General features: G+C 35.2%; 2 protein-coding genes across 2 annotated transcripts; both read left to right on the forward strand.

Annotated features, from left to right (window-relative positions):
* Window positions 1-957: 957 nt before the first annotated feature.
* On the forward strand, window positions 958-6,217 carry LOC125838745 (protein EARLY FLOWERING 3-like). Its single transcript, XM_049517786.1, has 5 exons — window positions 958-1,646; window positions 2,309-2,678; window positions 2,798-3,110; window positions 4,819-4,870; window positions 4,973-6,217. Exons 1-5 carry the CDS (start codon window positions 1,434-1,436, stop codon window positions 5,993-5,995), a joined length of 1,971 nt encoding a protein of 656 aa, XP_049373743.1. The 5' UTR covers window positions 958-1,433; the 3' UTR covers window positions 5,996-6,217.
* A 1,342-nt stretch (window positions 6,218-7,559) lies between these two features.
* On the forward strand, window positions 7,560-17,390 carry LOC125838492 (uncharacterized). The gene is made up of 10 exons (XM_049517525.1): window positions 7,560-7,684; window positions 8,160-8,335; window positions 10,608-10,739; window positions 10,828-10,878; window positions 12,758-12,854; window positions 14,332-14,378; window positions 15,377-15,593; window positions 16,370-16,499; window positions 16,591-16,633; window positions 17,111-17,390. The coding sequence occupies exons 1-10, from the start codon at window positions 7,648-7,650 to the stop codon at window positions 17,183-17,185; spliced, it is 1,005 nt and encodes a 334-aa protein (XP_049373482.1). The 5' UTR covers window positions 7,560-7,647; the 3' UTR covers window positions 17,186-17,390.
* Window position 17,391: the final 1 nt, after the last annotated feature.

Below are 17,391 nucleotides of genomic sequence, written 5' to 3' on the forward strand. Positions count from 1 at the left end.
CAGCAAACACTTTGTCATTTGCCTCTCTCCCCTGAATCTCGCTCGCCACTCTCAGTTCTCTCCCTCGTCTCTCTCACTCTATACAAACACAAATGTATAAATTGTGTTTGTATAAAGTGAGAGAGACTGTATATACAAATACATATATTTCCGTCCTATACACTTATAATTATACCAATACAAATCTTTCATTGCCTAGTTCTCTCTTGCCTCTCTCTCTCTCTCTCTCTTTAACACAAATGATACAAATACAATGTATAATTTGTGTTTGTATAAAGTGAGAGAGATTTGATATACAAATACAAATATTTTAACTCGATTCAATTGTATACAAATTCAAATTTTATGCAGATATACAAACACAATCATTAATACATATACATAGTAGTTATATATATATATAACCGATATACATATACAATTCACCTCTCTCCACTCTTTGTCCTCTCTCGCTCGCCTCTCTCCTCTCTCTCCTAATTTTGCTCGCCACTCTAGCATAACACAAAGAACATATACATATATACAAACACAATTTTCATAGATATAGGCGCTCGCTTTATACAAATTGCTGCGATATATACAAATTAAATGCTTTGCTATGGAGCACAAATAGCAAAACTGTAGCTATAGAGCGCAAATATGATTTTTATATTTGTTATTCCTAAAATTTACTCAAAAAACAATTATATGTAAGCTTAAAATTCTATCAAAAAACTTATTAAATAATACTATAACTAATGTATATATTTTCTAATACGTCCTACCAAACCACCTTTTCCCGCCAATTGTTTATTACCTAAAGCAAACTCTTATTGACGTATCCAAATTGATCTTGAAACTTGAGACAAAAGTTGCACTAAAAAGCGTTAGAAAATCTTATCTTTTGTTCCAATAATTTTTTTTTAAAAATCTACGTAATAAACAATCTTTCTAGGTTCTCTCTATGCTCTATCCATAACTTGGGTCCCCACTTGGGCACTTTTGTACCCCTCCCCCTTTGATCTTTTGTTTTGACATTTTTGGAATCCCTAATTCCCCTTTTTTCTGAGAATCAGTTCTTGTTTTTTGAGCACTTTAATTTTGCTTGGCTCTTCTTGCTTCTTATCATTTCCCGACTGCTGATATTCTACTGTTCAAAGTACCTGTCTTTTGAGGATATTTCAGAAATCGCTTGATTTTGAGGTGAAAGAGTCAGTTTTGGGTTCTGAGTTGGTGGAATTATGTGATTTTCTTGGTGGGTTTTCTTTGTTGGCTTGAAATTTTGGTGGGTTTCTTTGTTGTGTTGTTTTGCAGTCAAGAAACTGACTTTTTTGTTTTGATCTGTTAGATTTTACTGTTTATGCTGAGAAAAATTTGATCTTTTTGTGTTCTTGAGGGGTGGTGCTTGTAAATTAGTTAATTTGGAGCGTGTTGATGAAACTGTAGAGGAAAATATGAAGAGAGGGAAAGTTGAAGAGAAGGTTATGGGGCCTATGTTTCCAAGACTTCATGTTAATGATACAGATAAAGGAGGTCCAAGAGCACCTCCAAGGAATAAGATGGCTCTATATGAGCAGCTCAGTATACCTTCTCAGAGATTCAACTCTGGGGTTTTGCCTCTTGACCCTAACAATACTTCAAAGATGGGCCCTCCATCCTCAAGTCAGGTAGAATAAGTTCTCACACCTATGTGAACAAGATATGTGTTGCAAGGGTCTTTTTGAATTTTCTGTAGTTTGATTTATTGTTCTGAGTGGTTGTTGGATGTTAATTATTTAGCATACCTCTTGTGTTACAGTTGGTTTCTGTTTGAATTTTTAGCTTTTGTTTCAAGAATTAGAGATTACAAGGAAAGAAAATCTTGTAGTTTATTGTTGTGGTGTATATGTTAATGTAGTGAGTTCACTTCACTTGGTTAAACTTAAGTGCATCACTTGACATATCATGAAAGGGTCAATTGTCTTCTCTGTATGAGTACAACTATTTTCTCTTTTTGTATTAACTTGTGCTGATCATCATCTGGATGTGCCTGATTTCTTAATTTGGGGAGTTCATATTTCCATCAAAAAGATGTAATATTAGCTGTGTCAGTGTTGTATTTTTCCTTGGATTTGTAGGGGTCAGTGAAAATGTGGGTTTGACATTTACAGTCCCGTATAATTATGTTCTTAAACTGTGTAGTGATGTTACTGCAGGGCTTTTAGAGGTTTCTTGATGTTAAACCATCTCTTTTTGGGGCTATATTCATTGACCGTGTAGTTCATCAATAGCTGTTAATTTACTGGTTGGTTGAATTTGCAAGCTGACTTGAAGCAACTACTTCTTGCAGGGGAGTGGGCATGACAGAGGTGGATATTTCCCTTTACAACACCCTCCATCTAGACATCTAGCTGATAAACCACCTGGCCACAGTTCGGATCCCAGTACTCTCTTGCAACAATATGAATTGAAAAAGAGAACAGAAGAGGATGACTTTACGGTCCCCATCTTTGTTAATTCCAAGCTTGGTCATGCCAATAAGAGTCATAATCTGGATATGGAAAAGCTCTCTCCCTCTGGTCCAGTGTTTTGTCCTAATAAAGAGTTGGAAGGAGTTACAGATCTAACTTTGAGACAACAGCGCAATAGCCAAAACAAGGAGAATCCCAAATGTACTCTTGTTCGTAGAGAGAAAACAACCTCAAACTCTGCATCCAAGGGTAAACTATCTAGAATGTCTTCTGATTCAAGTTGATGTAAATTTTGCATCTCACACCAATATATGAGTCTTCTAATGACTTCCGTACATTACCTAAGACCAACCTTTCTTAATGACCAGAATGCAGATTGGATCCTCAGGTTGGTTGTACTATCATACCTGAACCTGTTAAGGTTACATATGATGACAGTTCGTATCCTAGGAAAGAATTTATATCAGAAGAGCAGTTAACTGCTAATGATCTTGTTAATGATACGGAATCCCAGGAAGATAAGGCACACAAATCATTACAAACAGGAAATTTGGACCGAGGTGACGACTTATCTGAGACTTCCAGAGTGGAATCTATATCTGGAACAGACATCTCTCCTGATGACATTGTAGGAATAATTGGCCTAAAGCGTTTCTGGAAAGCCAGAAGAGCAATTGTCAAGTAAGTTCGTGTTGCGTTCAGATTGACATTTAAATATCCTTGTCAGATCATGCAAACAATCAATATGTAGTATTCCTTTTGTCAGTTGGGTGGAGAAATTTTATTGACTAGCTTTTCTTTAGACTAACTTTCATTTTCCTGATGGTTATACTACCCACTATGATCATAATTTGTAGAGCGAGACAAAATGACCCCCCTTGTATGCATCCTCATGGTCCTTATAAATATAAGGGTATGCTCTCTGATATATTTTCATATTCAATAGATAAGATTGCGCGTGTGCAGTTTTAAAGCATGTGTTGAATACAAAGGATGTTTGTATACCAGACACTTCTTTTCGTTGGTACCTTTTGCTTAATATCATATATATTTCTCAGCTGCTATGTTTTTAATCATGACTTGTCCATCAATATCTCCAGAGTCCAAATGATCTTTTTGTGCCGTATCTTGCCAATTGATGAATTTTGAGTGACATATTTAGGTATGTAAGTCTTTATAAAAAAAAATGTTTCGGTGTGTAAATGGGTGCGAATAACAATCTTGAACTTGTAGCATTTGTTGTTCACCTATTTGCTTGCCTGAGTTTGTTTTTGTTAGTCTTAACAATCTATTATCCAACAATAAGGGGGAGAAAGAGTTTGTCTTTGTGATCTAGATTTGATACAGTATTGCTATATTTAGGCACAATTGGATGGGAACCAGCCTCTAGAATACTACTTTGGGTAGCTTTTATATTCTCTTAGAGATGTCAGTGGTATCCTATTGCTGGAGTACATAATGCCGAATTAAGGCTGTCCCTGGTATCACGCTTTTCATGCGTTGGGGCTGAACCAATTCTTAAAGGAAACATATGGCATGATTGTAGGAGTTGTATGACTATCTCTCTAGATGCTGTCTGATGGTTTCCACTAAGTGGCAATTATCGTTTACAACAGCCCTTGAAGGATTTCAGCGGTGGATCACCTTCATATATAGTACTGTGGGGACCATGCTAGATCGTATACTTTGTGCAAGGTGAGCTGGCTGGCACTGGATCATTCTATTGAGTATTGACTGTCGATTTGTTATATTCTGCTGGGACTTCTTTTTCCTCTGTGTCCTTATTCTTGGCTTGTAAACCACTCTTTCTGGGAACAGTAACCCGTTTATGGTGGTGGCAGTGGTGTGATAAGAAGATAGCTCTGGCAACTAGCAGTGTTAATTGGGAATAAACTATGAAGGGTAATGGCTTTAAAGAAGACTATATGTGCTATATTTCGGTAAAAATGTTGATCATCTACAAAGTAGGAGGAGTCTCCAAACATATCTTAGTCATGGCATAGGTTCCGCTAGGGATTTTAAGCTTTGTGAACATCAGTTCATGTGAATATGACATGTTTTTTTGCATATGAGAAATAAATTTAGTGCCATTTTTTGGTTTGAACTTTAAGATAATACTACTGTGGTGGACTAGTGCAGAACTTCTCTTTTTGCATACGTATTGAAGACTACCTCTTTGCAGATTACGATATTACCATTTGGTGTTCATTGACTGTAGACACTTAATATGTTGTGTGGCTTAGTCTCTTCAAAATGATTTTTGAGTTGTCTTGTTATATTTAATGTAGTAGATACTTTTGACCTCATGCATTTGAAGAGATAATCTCTTTCCATTTATTATTTGCTCTTTTCTTTTTTAACGGACTCTATCTCCATTGTTTTGGTACAGCCAGCAAAGAGTGTTTGCAGTCCAAGTGTTCGAGTTGCATCGACTAATAAAGGTAAAGCAACTCCAGTGGCTGAATATGAATATATGATCTATGTATACTGGTTTTCGTGCATTAATACGTCACTCATGCATTTTTTACCTGTTGTTTTAATAGGTACAAAGGCTCATTGCCGGGTCACCAAATAGTTCGCTCGAAGATCCTACTTATTTAGGCAAACCTTTAAAGAGTTCGTCTGTCAAAAGACTTCCATTGGACTGTATTGTTAGAGAATCTCAAAGTGTTCTGAAGCGCAAGCATGATTCTGAGAAGCCTAACTTCAGGATGGAATACTCTGCCGAAAGCACAGTGGGAAAGGCATCTCTCTCTACTGTGCAAAATGGTAGTCAACTCTCTAGCCACAAACCATTCTCAGGAAATCCACTGCCAACGCCTGTAACAAATGATTCTAATGCGGGTCCTTGGTGCTTCCAACATCCTCCCGGGCACCAATGGTTGATCCCAGTGATGTCTCCTTCTGAAGGACTTGTATACAAACCATTCCCTGGACCTGAATTCACGAGTCCTATTTGTGGAGGTGGGCCTGCAGGATCGACTCCAACAATGGGGAACTTTTTTGCTCCAACATATGGAGTTCCTGCTCCTAATCCTCACTATCAAGGTATGGGAGTTCCTTTTGCACCTCCGACTGGTCATGGTTACTTTCGGCAATATGGCATGCCAGTCATGAATCCACCAATTTCATCACCTGCTACTGAAGAATCAAACCAGTTTACCTTGCCTGGTTTACAACAGCAGTTATCTGGAGTGGTTGATAACTTCAACATTCAACATCAGGACTCAAGTAATGTTCTAAATGAGAAGAATGATAACTTCCCGGATGTTGTGAGGTTTCAAACCACAAAAGATAATGAGCTACCGGCCAGCACTGCAAGTAGTCCTATTGAGAGAACTCATGAAACGGCCACAGGAGGAAGAAACATGCTTTCTCTTTTTCCCACATCTCCAGTTACTGACAACCGTGATGGTAGCCCTCAGGCTTGTGTACCTGATAATCCAGCAAGAGTTATCAAGGTTGTACCTCACAATGCAAGGTCTGCCACAGAATCCGTGGCTCGGATATTTCAGTCTATACAACAAGAGAGAAAACAATATGACTTAGGTTTCACACATCTATAAGTAGCTTACCTTGTGAATATGACCATTTGCTCATCCAGACTAAATGTAGTAGTTTCAGTCAATCTGTTGTATCTTTTCTACAGAAAGTATGTAATAGCTGTATTTTAATTTGGTTGCTGTGCCACTATGTAGATAAGCATACCTACAAATTACATTGTATGTTTGCCCAGTGATTGCTTAGTTCAGCTGTTGTATACTGAAGAGTTGTAATATATTCTCTTTTCTTTCAAATAATTCTTTCCAGAAATTGTAATTTTTACCTTTTTATTCATGTATCTTTTAGATTATTGTTATATACTTTTTGAAAATCTATAATACTAATGGAGAAGAATGAAGATGTTCTTAGTGTATCGTAAATAGTATTAAAATGCTTTCCTTTCACCTATTATATCAAAAATGTCGTTTTTTTTATGTCCAACAATACCCTTTTCTGACATGACAATTGATGAGTCATTTAACGAAACAAGTCGCATCATATTATGGTACACATAAATTTGGACAACATAGCATGGGTTGAGAGAAGATAAAAATGTGTTTCTTCACCAAATAATTGATAGTGAAGAACTGAAGATATTGATGATGAAAATCACAAAATAACTTTTGCAATAATTGAAGAATCAGATGAAGAAATTAATCTCGGATATCACATAATTTGCTAAAGGGTTACTCAGCCCTTTGCTTTACACAAAATTTGGCCCAATTTTCAAAAGCCTAATATTGTGCTTCTCCCTTACAATTTCGCCATTAATGACAGCTCTGCTTCTTTTATATTTAACGTACTGAAAAGGTGAATCATTTTGAGCGAATTATATATCAAAAGATGAAAAACATTGAAAGGATTTCATATCTAAATTTTGTGACTATTTATAGGTGATTTTAAGTTGATCGAGATTGAATTCATCAATATATACTTCATGTATAATCAATGTATACTTCATATATAATTAAGTTATATTCAACTTTTCCAATGTATCGTAATATATAGTTAGAATTTAGAAATATCAATGTTGTCTTATCTAACACTAACATTAATACATAAATGTGTCATTTAACTTAACCTCATTTCACATTTATGCCCTCCAACTTTGGATTACACAAGTAGACACTTAAACGTGTATAAAGTTGAACAAATAGACACACGAGTTCTATGTGACATATTACAGGTAGGACACAAATTGCCATGTAAGATGCCACGTATGACATGTGTGTTTATTCATTAAACTTCATACAAGTTTAAGTGTGTACTTCAAAGTTGGGGGGCACAAATATAAAATGAGACCAAATTAAACGACATATTTATGTATTATCGTTATTAATTAAGAAATTATCAATTTATAGAATTGTTATTCTTATATATATTTTTTTAAAAACTTTTTAGTTTCTTGATAATTCAAAACAAGCAATATTAAATTATTCATTATTCAAATCCAAAGAAAATAAGTCAATAATTGAGTTGAAGACTACTTAATCTACAAGTAAAATAAGGAAAAAGTGATTAATTAGACCATCCCTTATTTTCAACAAGATTCACACCAAGACAAATCTTCATTCAAGATTCTAATAAATAACCAACTTTACACATAAACAGAAACAAAAAGAAATGAATATTTCCCTCTGAAACTTTTGCCGATCTGCTTGGATGCTCCGATCACATGGCGTCTACTCAACAAACTTTGCCTCCTGACCCTGGTAATCTCATCCCTCTAATCTGTTCAAATTCCTGATTTTAGCGATCAAATCAAAACTCTTTGTTTTTGTCTCTCTTTTTTTGGATTTCTTGGGCGTTACATTCTCCATTTTCATGAAATTAGGTTTTTACTTTCATGCGTTTTCTGGTACTTTTTGTGGTCGCATTAGTTTTGAAGGTTTTGCATCAATGGATATAGGCAAGTCCGAAGTTTTTAGATTTTTTAACTATTCCAATGGGATTTTGTGACTTGCTGGTTGTTTTCCTGTTTTAGTATAGATGCTGCATATTGTTTAACCATTGTACTTCCTATTTTTATGTGATTCTTGTTTGTATAGATATATTCCGAGCTATGAATATTGCATGTTTGTAACAATGGCATGTGGTATTTGACCTAAAATTTTGTTATAAGGAAAAGGAAAAGTAAAGGAGAATGTGAAATGAAAACTGAAAGTTATTTGATGTTGGTCTTCCTAGGTGAAAAAATCCAAGGGGAAGAGGCACAATTTTCTACAGTGCCAATCCATGTTGTCACTAATCCATCTGAACTACCGGTTGAATTCTTGGAACCTTCTGCTGAGACACAACTGGTGATTGGTTTTGATTGTGAGGGTGTTGATCTTTGTCGCCATGGGACTCTCTGTATTATGCAGGTAAATCTAGAATCTGAATATACATTGTGTCATTCCGCCTTAAAATTTCGAATTAGATTTCTCATTTAAGTTGAAGTATGGTGTTACATGGTATGCAATTATGAAATATTTTGAGGTTAGTGAAAAGAGGTCCCAAGGACCCTTGGAGAAGTTGTAATCCATACAGCTCTAGATTAATGAAATTGCTTAACTCAATTTGATGGTCATACTTTTCATGGACCTGGTAAGCCTTTGAATTTATTGAGCTTGTAATGTTTTTTTTTTTTGAAACTGGTAACATTGCTATTGAAAGCACTGGGGCAGGCAAAAGCCATATTTACAGAATTGAGCTTGTAATGTAGAATTCAAACTTGGTGTTTTGCTCAAAAGTTTCATTTTATTTTATGTGGTAATCCTAGTTTGGGAGGGAATGATTAGGCTGGTTTTCTTACCTCGTACATTCTCTCATGGTGGTCTAAGATATCACGATATACGCAGGCAATGTAATTAAGGTGGCCATTGTTAGTAATCTGTTTTGGCTGTTTTCATCTGTGATCTGCTGTGTGTTTAGGAGATTTTATGTTTGATAGAGAAGGAAGAGAATAGATGAATTCGAAGACAAATATGAGAATTGACATCTTCAGCATGTTCAACATTGAGATATCACAGCTAGTATCGTTGGATCTTCTTCCTTTCTTTTCTCACTCATTTTACCCTCACTGAAGGAACATCCAATTGTGGACTGAAGAGTAAGCAGTTGAAAAATGTGACCGAAGAGAGATGATAGAGGATATTTTTAGTGAAGGAAGGAGAAAGGGAGATCACTATTTTTAGAAGTCGATTCTTTGCTTTGACGAATGGGGTAATGTGGAGAGTTGGTGGGATTAGAGAACTTATATGCCTTCAAAAGTGTATTTGATGTGATAAAACTTTTATATAGCCAGATTTGCATTTGTCTGAATTCGTTTAGGCTTTACATTTTCCTTTCTTTTATTGATGAATAGAGTTTCATTTAAATGCATCAAGAAGATGCAGTGAGTACAAAGAGTCGGATAATAGCTCCAGTACAGAATATCTAAGCTAAGATCAGGGAGCTAACAAAATCTAGAAAGTAGTGAGCACTATTTACAGGAGTGAGATAGTTCCAACTAAATGTTTGAGTTGATAAACCATCAAAACATCTTCGGTTTCTTTCTGTCCAAATGCACCCAAAAATAATTGCTGGTAAGTGGAATCATCAGGCTTTCCATTTTCTGAATTTCAGAACATCTTGCTATGTCGAAAATTATGACAAAAGTAGGTTCAAGGAGGAAAGTTAGTGGATGATGAAAAAGGGATGTGGATATTATTAGAAGTCAATCCTCAACTTACATGAGTGTGAAGTGCTGGGGTTAGAGTACCTACATGCCTTAACAAGTGTAACTTGCTGCTATTAAGCATTTATGTTGCCAGTTTTACATTGGTCTGACTTTCTTTGTAGACTTTCTTATTCTAAATTTGAAAAAATCTCATGATGTGGTAGCAGCGTGTATTCTTTTTAAAGATCTTATTTCTTGTTTCCTTCTTCTCTTGCTACTTTTGTATTCCCTGCATTTCCAATGTTTACTTTTTATGTATTTATGTAAGTTCCAACTGTTCCTAATGCAGTTAACTTCCACTGCCTTTTTGGTTTGCTTCAATTGACTTTGCCCCCTCTTTAACTGTCTCCAAGAATTCATTATAAATTTACTGTATTCAACTATTTATTGGTTGATAGGCAATACTGTGGCTTTTCTAGCATTGATGTGATATCTTCCTAACATAGTACCCTGACTTTCCTACTAAGTCAAAGCTATACCTCAAAGGCTCAAACTAATTACAACATGTTAAATTATGAATTCTTCCAAATCATCATATTAGTCAAATTGAGTCATTTAGATTGGAATAAGTGTATTTTGGGAGTTCTTAAAAGTCATTTTAAATGTGCCTTGTGCTAAATTTAATCCTTGTGCTTGTATCCTTGCCTTCAAAACTGATTTTTTAAATAATTGGGCCTCTGAATCCTTGTGTCTAATTTCTTTTTTTCTTGTCTGGTGGATTGGAGGCTTCATCATCCATAAAGAGCTTCTAAGGCTGTGGCATATTCAGATTTGCTATTAAATTTCCCCGCTTGTTTCTTCTAGCTTATTTTAGATCAAAACAAAAAATGCTAGTTGCAGCCTAACCTGGTGTTCATAATGCTTCCAGTTGATAACACTTATCTAACCCAAGAAAAAAAGAGAAGGTTCCAGTTGATAAACTTTTGTTTGTGCAGCTTGCGTTTCCGGATGCAATATATTTGGTTGATGCTGTTCAAGGTGGGGAGGCTGTTGTCCAAGCTTGTAAGCCTGCACTCGAGTCTAACTACATCACAAAAGTTATTCATGATTGCAAACGAGATAGTGAGGTCACTTATTGATTTCTTCTATTTTTCAAATTCTTTGTATTTTGAAGCATTGTAGCATGTTTAATTTACTTGCTCATTCTTCTTTCAGGCATTGTATTTTCAGTTTGGCATAAAGTTGCACAATGTTGTGGATACACAGGCAAGAATTTTCAATTGAAGTTTTCTCAGTATACTTAATTTACACATGCTGTTAGTTTAAGATGTGTTTTGAAAATAGTTGAAAACTTGAAATGTATGAAGCTGGAGCAGTTTGTTGAAAGTAGAATTAATACAATTATTAGTAGTATATATTATAAATAATAGTTAAGATGTATATAGATTGACATGTTTGTTGAAAGACAAAACTAGAGCTAATACTATGTATTGGTCGTTTATATAGTTTGAATATCGGACGTAGACAAGTTTGTTGATACTGAAAGTGGTCGAGAATATTTGGAGGATGATCAAAGAGTAGGTCACATGATTTGTGAAGGAGGAATTATTGGATGTTGTATTTGTTGCTACAGTTTTTCTAGAATAATTAGTTGTTCAATTGTAGACTTTGTCCACTACTTTGTCATTGATGAATTATTCATTAGAATCATCATTAGAAATCTAGTAGTATAAGTTTAAACTTTTGTTAGATACTGTTGAGACTTATTAGTTGTTTGGTTATATTATTCTGCAGATTTTCTGTTTTCAAATGGCTATTTAAAATCCTATGGTTAATAAAACAAATGAAGAGACAAATTTTTAAACATATTTTCAACCTCCTTGTTGCTCCATCTTTATAAAAAAACCAACAACGATAGCAGAGCCTCAATTTATATCATAGGATGTGTGAGTTTTTACTCAAGAAGAACCATTTTGAAACCAATTTTAACTCATACCTTATTTCGTTTAACCATATTTTTCAACATGGCAAGCAGCAGTTTTTCATTGAATGCTCCACAAAAACCTTCACTGGTGAAAATGTCAAATTCATTCATGAAATGAAGTCTTATTTTGAAGCCTATGATTTATGAAAGTTGTGATGAAGATAAACTATTACTACTACCACCCCCTTGCAATTTCTCAGTTCTCAAGCACAGTAAAAAAATCACCAATCAAGGAGGAACAGCCTTTGTAGACTGAAGCAAATAAAGCAAAGGAGGAGTTTTGACTATTGTGTTTGCTGCTATAATTTTGGTTGAATAATTAGTTGTCTAGTTGTATGAGGAATCTACTACTTCGTCAAAGTTTTATTTTTTTGTTTGATATCTTAGGTTGTTGAGACATTTTAATTGTTGAATATTTACTCAGATTTTCTGCAGGCTTTCTGCTTACAAGTGACTATAAAGCCCTATGGTTAATAAAAAAATTATTCCATCCAATTCACTCTGTGTTTTAGTTTGACTAGGCATAGAGTTTAAGAAAGCGAGGGAGACTCTTGAATCTTGTGATCTTAAACATGTCATGCGGGATTCTTGAAATTAGAGAGTTACTACATGTAGATAGTGACATTGTTCTTGAAATATACTAAAATGGAAAGTAAGATGATACCGGCTGCTTTGTGAGGGGCCTATTTTGCGTTACTGCCTTACTGCCAAGTATTGTGAAGGGTAAATTTAAAACTTGGATTTTTCAGTCCATTCAATTATGTTTGGTTTGTTCCTATTCACCACATGGGCCCTTCATTTAGTTTTCTTTCCTCAACCTCTTCTTTATTCTTAAGGTTTCAAGGTAGTTTCTTCTTCCCAACTGGTAGGTGATGTGGTTAATGGTTGTTGCATGTTATGTGTATTGAATTGACTGATTCAAAAGAACATAGAGGATCAAACGAGTCACATCTTTCATCACTTGTTCTCTTATATTTCTGTTTATATTTCCCAAAATATGTTCCTTTGCATGTCCATTCTTTTTATAAATTCAATATTGATATTATGTTAGCTGACTTTAGCTAGGGTTTATTTGTCTGGAAGTGATAAATGGGGAGTAGTATGGTTATGACAAGTTTGATATACTTGGATTGCTAACGTTTATACTCTCCCCTCAAGCAGATTGCATATTCTTTGATCAATGAACAAGAAGGACATGCACGGGTCCCAGATTGTCACATATCATTTGTTGGTCTACTTGCTGACCCACGTTATTGTGGTATTGATCTTTCTGCTTTAAATCTTTTCTTGCTTACGTGTGGCTTGAAATTTTGCAACCCTGTTCTGTGGATTCTGCTGCATAGATATGAGCTTGAAAGCAAGGATGAAGGAAACATAACATCTAGTGGAAACAATCATGTTTATGAATGCCTTTTCCTATAAATTAGATAACAAGTTCCAAGGTAGAAATATTAACCTCATTAGCAGAACTAAAATTATCACAACTACCATGCTGCCTTCTAAAAGAATGTAACTATCTTGAAACTTATGAGTTCCATCAACTGGAGCTTGTATTCAAGTTGTTTGGTATCCCTTTAATACTATACTGTGTGGCTTTATTGCCTATGAATTTTTTTGTGGATTTAATGTTTTTTGGACTATACTGAGTATGTTGTTGTTGTTGTAATGTTTTTGGACTCTTTCATTACATTTTTTTTACAATTTTGAAAATTTCACTTTTTCTTCCCTTCGCTCAAATTGATGTCATCTGCGAGCTTGAGGATCTTGATATTTTGGCCCTGATCTCTAGCATTCCAGCTCTGTGTTTGTTCCACTTTCAAATGCACCAACCAGCTTACAAGAGTAGGCGTATCCGTTTTATTTGCTGTCACTTCCTGTGAATTTTCTGTATACTTCTCTAGAAAATGGGATCTTTGACTTGCAATGGAGACTAACACATATATTTCTTTTGCTGTTTTACCAGCTGATAAAAAAAATTGTTTCCCCACAGACTCTTCTTATTTCTTCATCAGCAGAGGGACTATATTGTTGGAGAAATCCTGATGTATGAGTATTCTATGTTCTTTTGGCTTGGTGGAAGGCCTGATGGGAGACATAACAAGTCTTAAATCTATAAAAAGACCATAATTAATTATCTGATAGTTGTCTTAGTTGTAGATTATCTGGAATAGATTTGGCTAAGTGATTTGGGTATAAAAACAGTTCATCAAACTACCTTTAATTATTTTGGCACTGTTATAATACATGTTTTATATAAATTCTAATTTATTTGTGGATAATAGGCTGCAATTTTACTTTAACAGGAGTGACATAGATACTCATTTCTTTGTATCCAATTATGGTCGAAATGTAATTCCTCATCCAAATTTGTAGTTTTATGTTATACCTTTTAATGTCCCATTTCTAGTCCAATGAACTAAATATCTACCAATACAAGTATATCCACTAAATAATCCCGTCATTGTTTGATCCCTGTACTTTAATCCCCACTTAATAATTATCCTAATATAACTTGTTTACAGAAATGAACCTTTACTCTTTGTGTACTTTATAGTTTATACCCACACTAAAGCAGCTGCAAGGATAGGAACAGTTTGAGTTTGGTGCAGTATTTAGTGTTCTCTTGTGTTTGTGTCGTAAACTTAGTGCTTCTCTACTCTGGTGTAAGTTTTGAGCAGATTTAGATTTGATTTGTGGAAACTGGGAACTGAACATCTTCTTGATTGTTTGGACAGGAGTATCTTATGATGAGAAAGAAGAAGTCAGAGTTCTTCTGAGACAGGTTAGTCAAAATTTTGCTTGCACATCAGCAAAGAGAAGTTGTCTTTCTTGTTTTGAACATGTTCATTGCTTCCATTTTGGTGTACTCTTCTTGGATTAATTTGTGTCCTTGTGTAGCAATATTTACATTAGAGACCTATGTTACATGGATTTGTTTACGGATATGTAGTTGATTTGGGTGTGCATAGATAACTGATATGGGTATGTGCAGCTTTTTTTTTAAAAAAAGAAAACTAATTTTTAGTGTATCTCGAAGAATTTGCATGAAGTACCCATAACCAAACCACACCCATTCCTACGGGGTATGTCAAGGAAAAAGATGGATCCATTTCTCGTAGTTAGAGACTTAATATGAGCACTTCAGCCTCTAAGGAAAAATGGGGGGCTTTGTCAACATTTTGCTCCTCAATTTGGAGAGCCAACTACAAAATTAGAAGGAAGGAAATGAACACCCCAAGTTTGTCTCCTTTTATCTACTTGCCTAAGAAAATAATTGGAGATGTGTTCTTTCACATGTTGAGTAGTAAGATTCTGCTACTTGTGCCAAAGGTCCTAGCCAAAAAGGAAAGCAAGAGGTTCTATGTTTTCTTCTGTTTTGTTATCTCTCTTTCCTGGTTAGTTTTTATGGTGGCTAAAAGATGGAAGAACCTTTCTCATGTTGTCTGAATTCCCTTCATTACTCTGGGAAAAGTCATCATTTGTCTCAACTATGTTTTTCTCATTTCATCCAGCGGCATTATGTAAGTGTCAAATAGTAGCATGTACGAAAAATTCTGATGAGTCAGATAAATTAGTAGGTCAACTGTGAGATCGTCCAGCTGATGAATTATTTTTCCGACCCTGTTTTCCATCTAAAACCAGCAAATAAACAAATAGGAGTAGAATTACTATACTGTTTTCATGTCTTTTTCTTTCCTTGAATATCGATGTTTTTGTAGTTTTCCAGTCACTAAATCTGCTTAAACTTTATCTGGTTAATTATGACTTTCTCATTTCCAGGACCCCAAGTATTGGACATATAGGCCATTGTCTGAACAGATGATCCGTGCTGCTGCAGATGACGTCCGATTTCTTCTCCATATATACCATAAGATGGTGCAAAAGCTGAATGACAAGTCCTTATGGAACCTAGCTGTCCGTGGTGCCCTCTATTGTCGCTGTTTCTGCATCAATGACAATCATTTTGCAGACTGGCCGCCTCTACCTCCAATTCCAGGTATATTTCTTCCCCGTCTCTCTCAGTATTGGCTGGTTTTGTTGACTTTTACATGTAATTCAGGCATATGTGTATTTCATTGGGGTGTTTTTTTCGGAAATTCAAGATTTTTCTTTGGCTATGGCCTATGAGATGTAAGGTCAAATAAAAAAAGGATGGAAAGAATTTCTGTTAGCTTTACATGGTTCAACCCCAAGCTTGCTGTAAATATAAAAATCATCTATGGTTTATCTCATGGAAATGAATTTAATCTTTTGAGCCTATAGGTATATAGGAGTAAATGTGATACTTAGAACCACTAGTTTGTCTTAAAAAGATAAATTTATTTAGTAGTGGAGTGGACCTGAATTGAGTGAAGTGGATATGAAGGATTTATATGGATGACTTCAACTAATTTGGAACTTAGGGGCCTATTTGATTGATTAAAGCATATAGGCAGCTATAGCAAGCATGTTGGTAAAAGTTGTATTGTAAGTACCTTTTTATGAAACACCACTTTTAAAATTGTCTAGTCCTGAGGTTGAAATTTTGTAAGTACCTTTTTATTAATGGTTGTCACGAAAATTTAACTTGATAAAGCAATGAAATATGTCTCATAAGTTGTTCAGTTCAAGAACCATGCAGATGTTTGTTTTACATGACTAACACAGACATACATCTAAATCTGCCATTGCTGGGGTGCAGAATTCAGACTAAAGAAATTCTGTCCCAGATGAAAGTCTTATGCTTGTACCTTTAGAGCGAACTTACTAATAATAGGTGGGTTGTGATTGCAGAAAATATTGTTGCTGACGGATGTATCCCTGAGGAAGAAGTTTTGTCTGTTGTTGATGTTCCCCCGGGGAAAATGGGACGTGTTATTGGCAGAAGGGGAGCTTCTATATTGTCGATAAAGCAGTCATGCGAGTATGTTTCTTTTCTTCAGCTTTTAATGTGTGCCTTATTTCCCATCGGGGGTAAAAACTCTCCTTCAATTTGACAATCTTATCATTTGCAGTGCTGAAATATTCATAGGAGGTGCTAAAGGTCCTCCTGATAAGGTTAGTGCTATGTTGTCAAACATTGAATGCTGTTGTATTTGTACCTCTTGAAATTGTCTTTTTCCACCAAAAATATTTGGTACACATGCTGTTTTTCTTTTGGTAACATAAACAAGACCATGCAACCAAGTTCACTGTGCACCATTTTAGATCCTCAGGTGGTTGGTTGTCTGTATCCTTGCTTCTGTGTGTGAACCCCTCATATAAGATGCAAAATTGCAAATAGTTTTGACTTTCCACCTTAACTACTGTTTCTGCAAAGTTGTTGACTAGATTTAATTACTTTTGGGTTGCTCAATTTATGGTATTGACCGGATACTTTTGGCCTGAAAGGTCTTTAAGTAAATAAACAGGTCAACTTTTTTTCTTCTTAAAAGCATTTCCAATTGCTGTCCTACAGTAGTACATGTGTAGTTGTTTGATGCAGGCTTTCATCAAGTCGATTACTTGTCTCATCTTAGGATTGCTTTGGTGCAGGTTTTCATCATTGGACCAGAAAAGCAAGCCAGAAAAGCCCAAGCCATTCTAATGGGGAAACTGCTAGATTTCTGATCAGGGAGTTCTTGCAGGACTTACATTGTATCTTTAGATCAAGAAAAAGAAAAGGCAATACATAAACAGACCCTCATTGTATCATAAATAAGAAGTTTGGTGTTGGCTACAATGTAAAACTTGATTTTCTTCACCAGTGACATTGTTTCAGCTACTGGACTGAAAATAATGAGGGAATGGGAAGGATGATAAGAAATTTCAGCAAT

The sequence above is a fragment of the Solanum verrucosum genome, unplaced genomic scaffold (genome assembly GCF_900185275.1).
Source record: "Solanum verrucosum unplaced genomic scaffold, falcon-dt-bn FXZP01000182.1, whole genome shotgun sequence".
Taxonomy (NCBI): domain Eukaryota; kingdom Viridiplantae; phylum Streptophyta; class Magnoliopsida; order Solanales; family Solanaceae; genus Solanum; species Solanum verrucosum.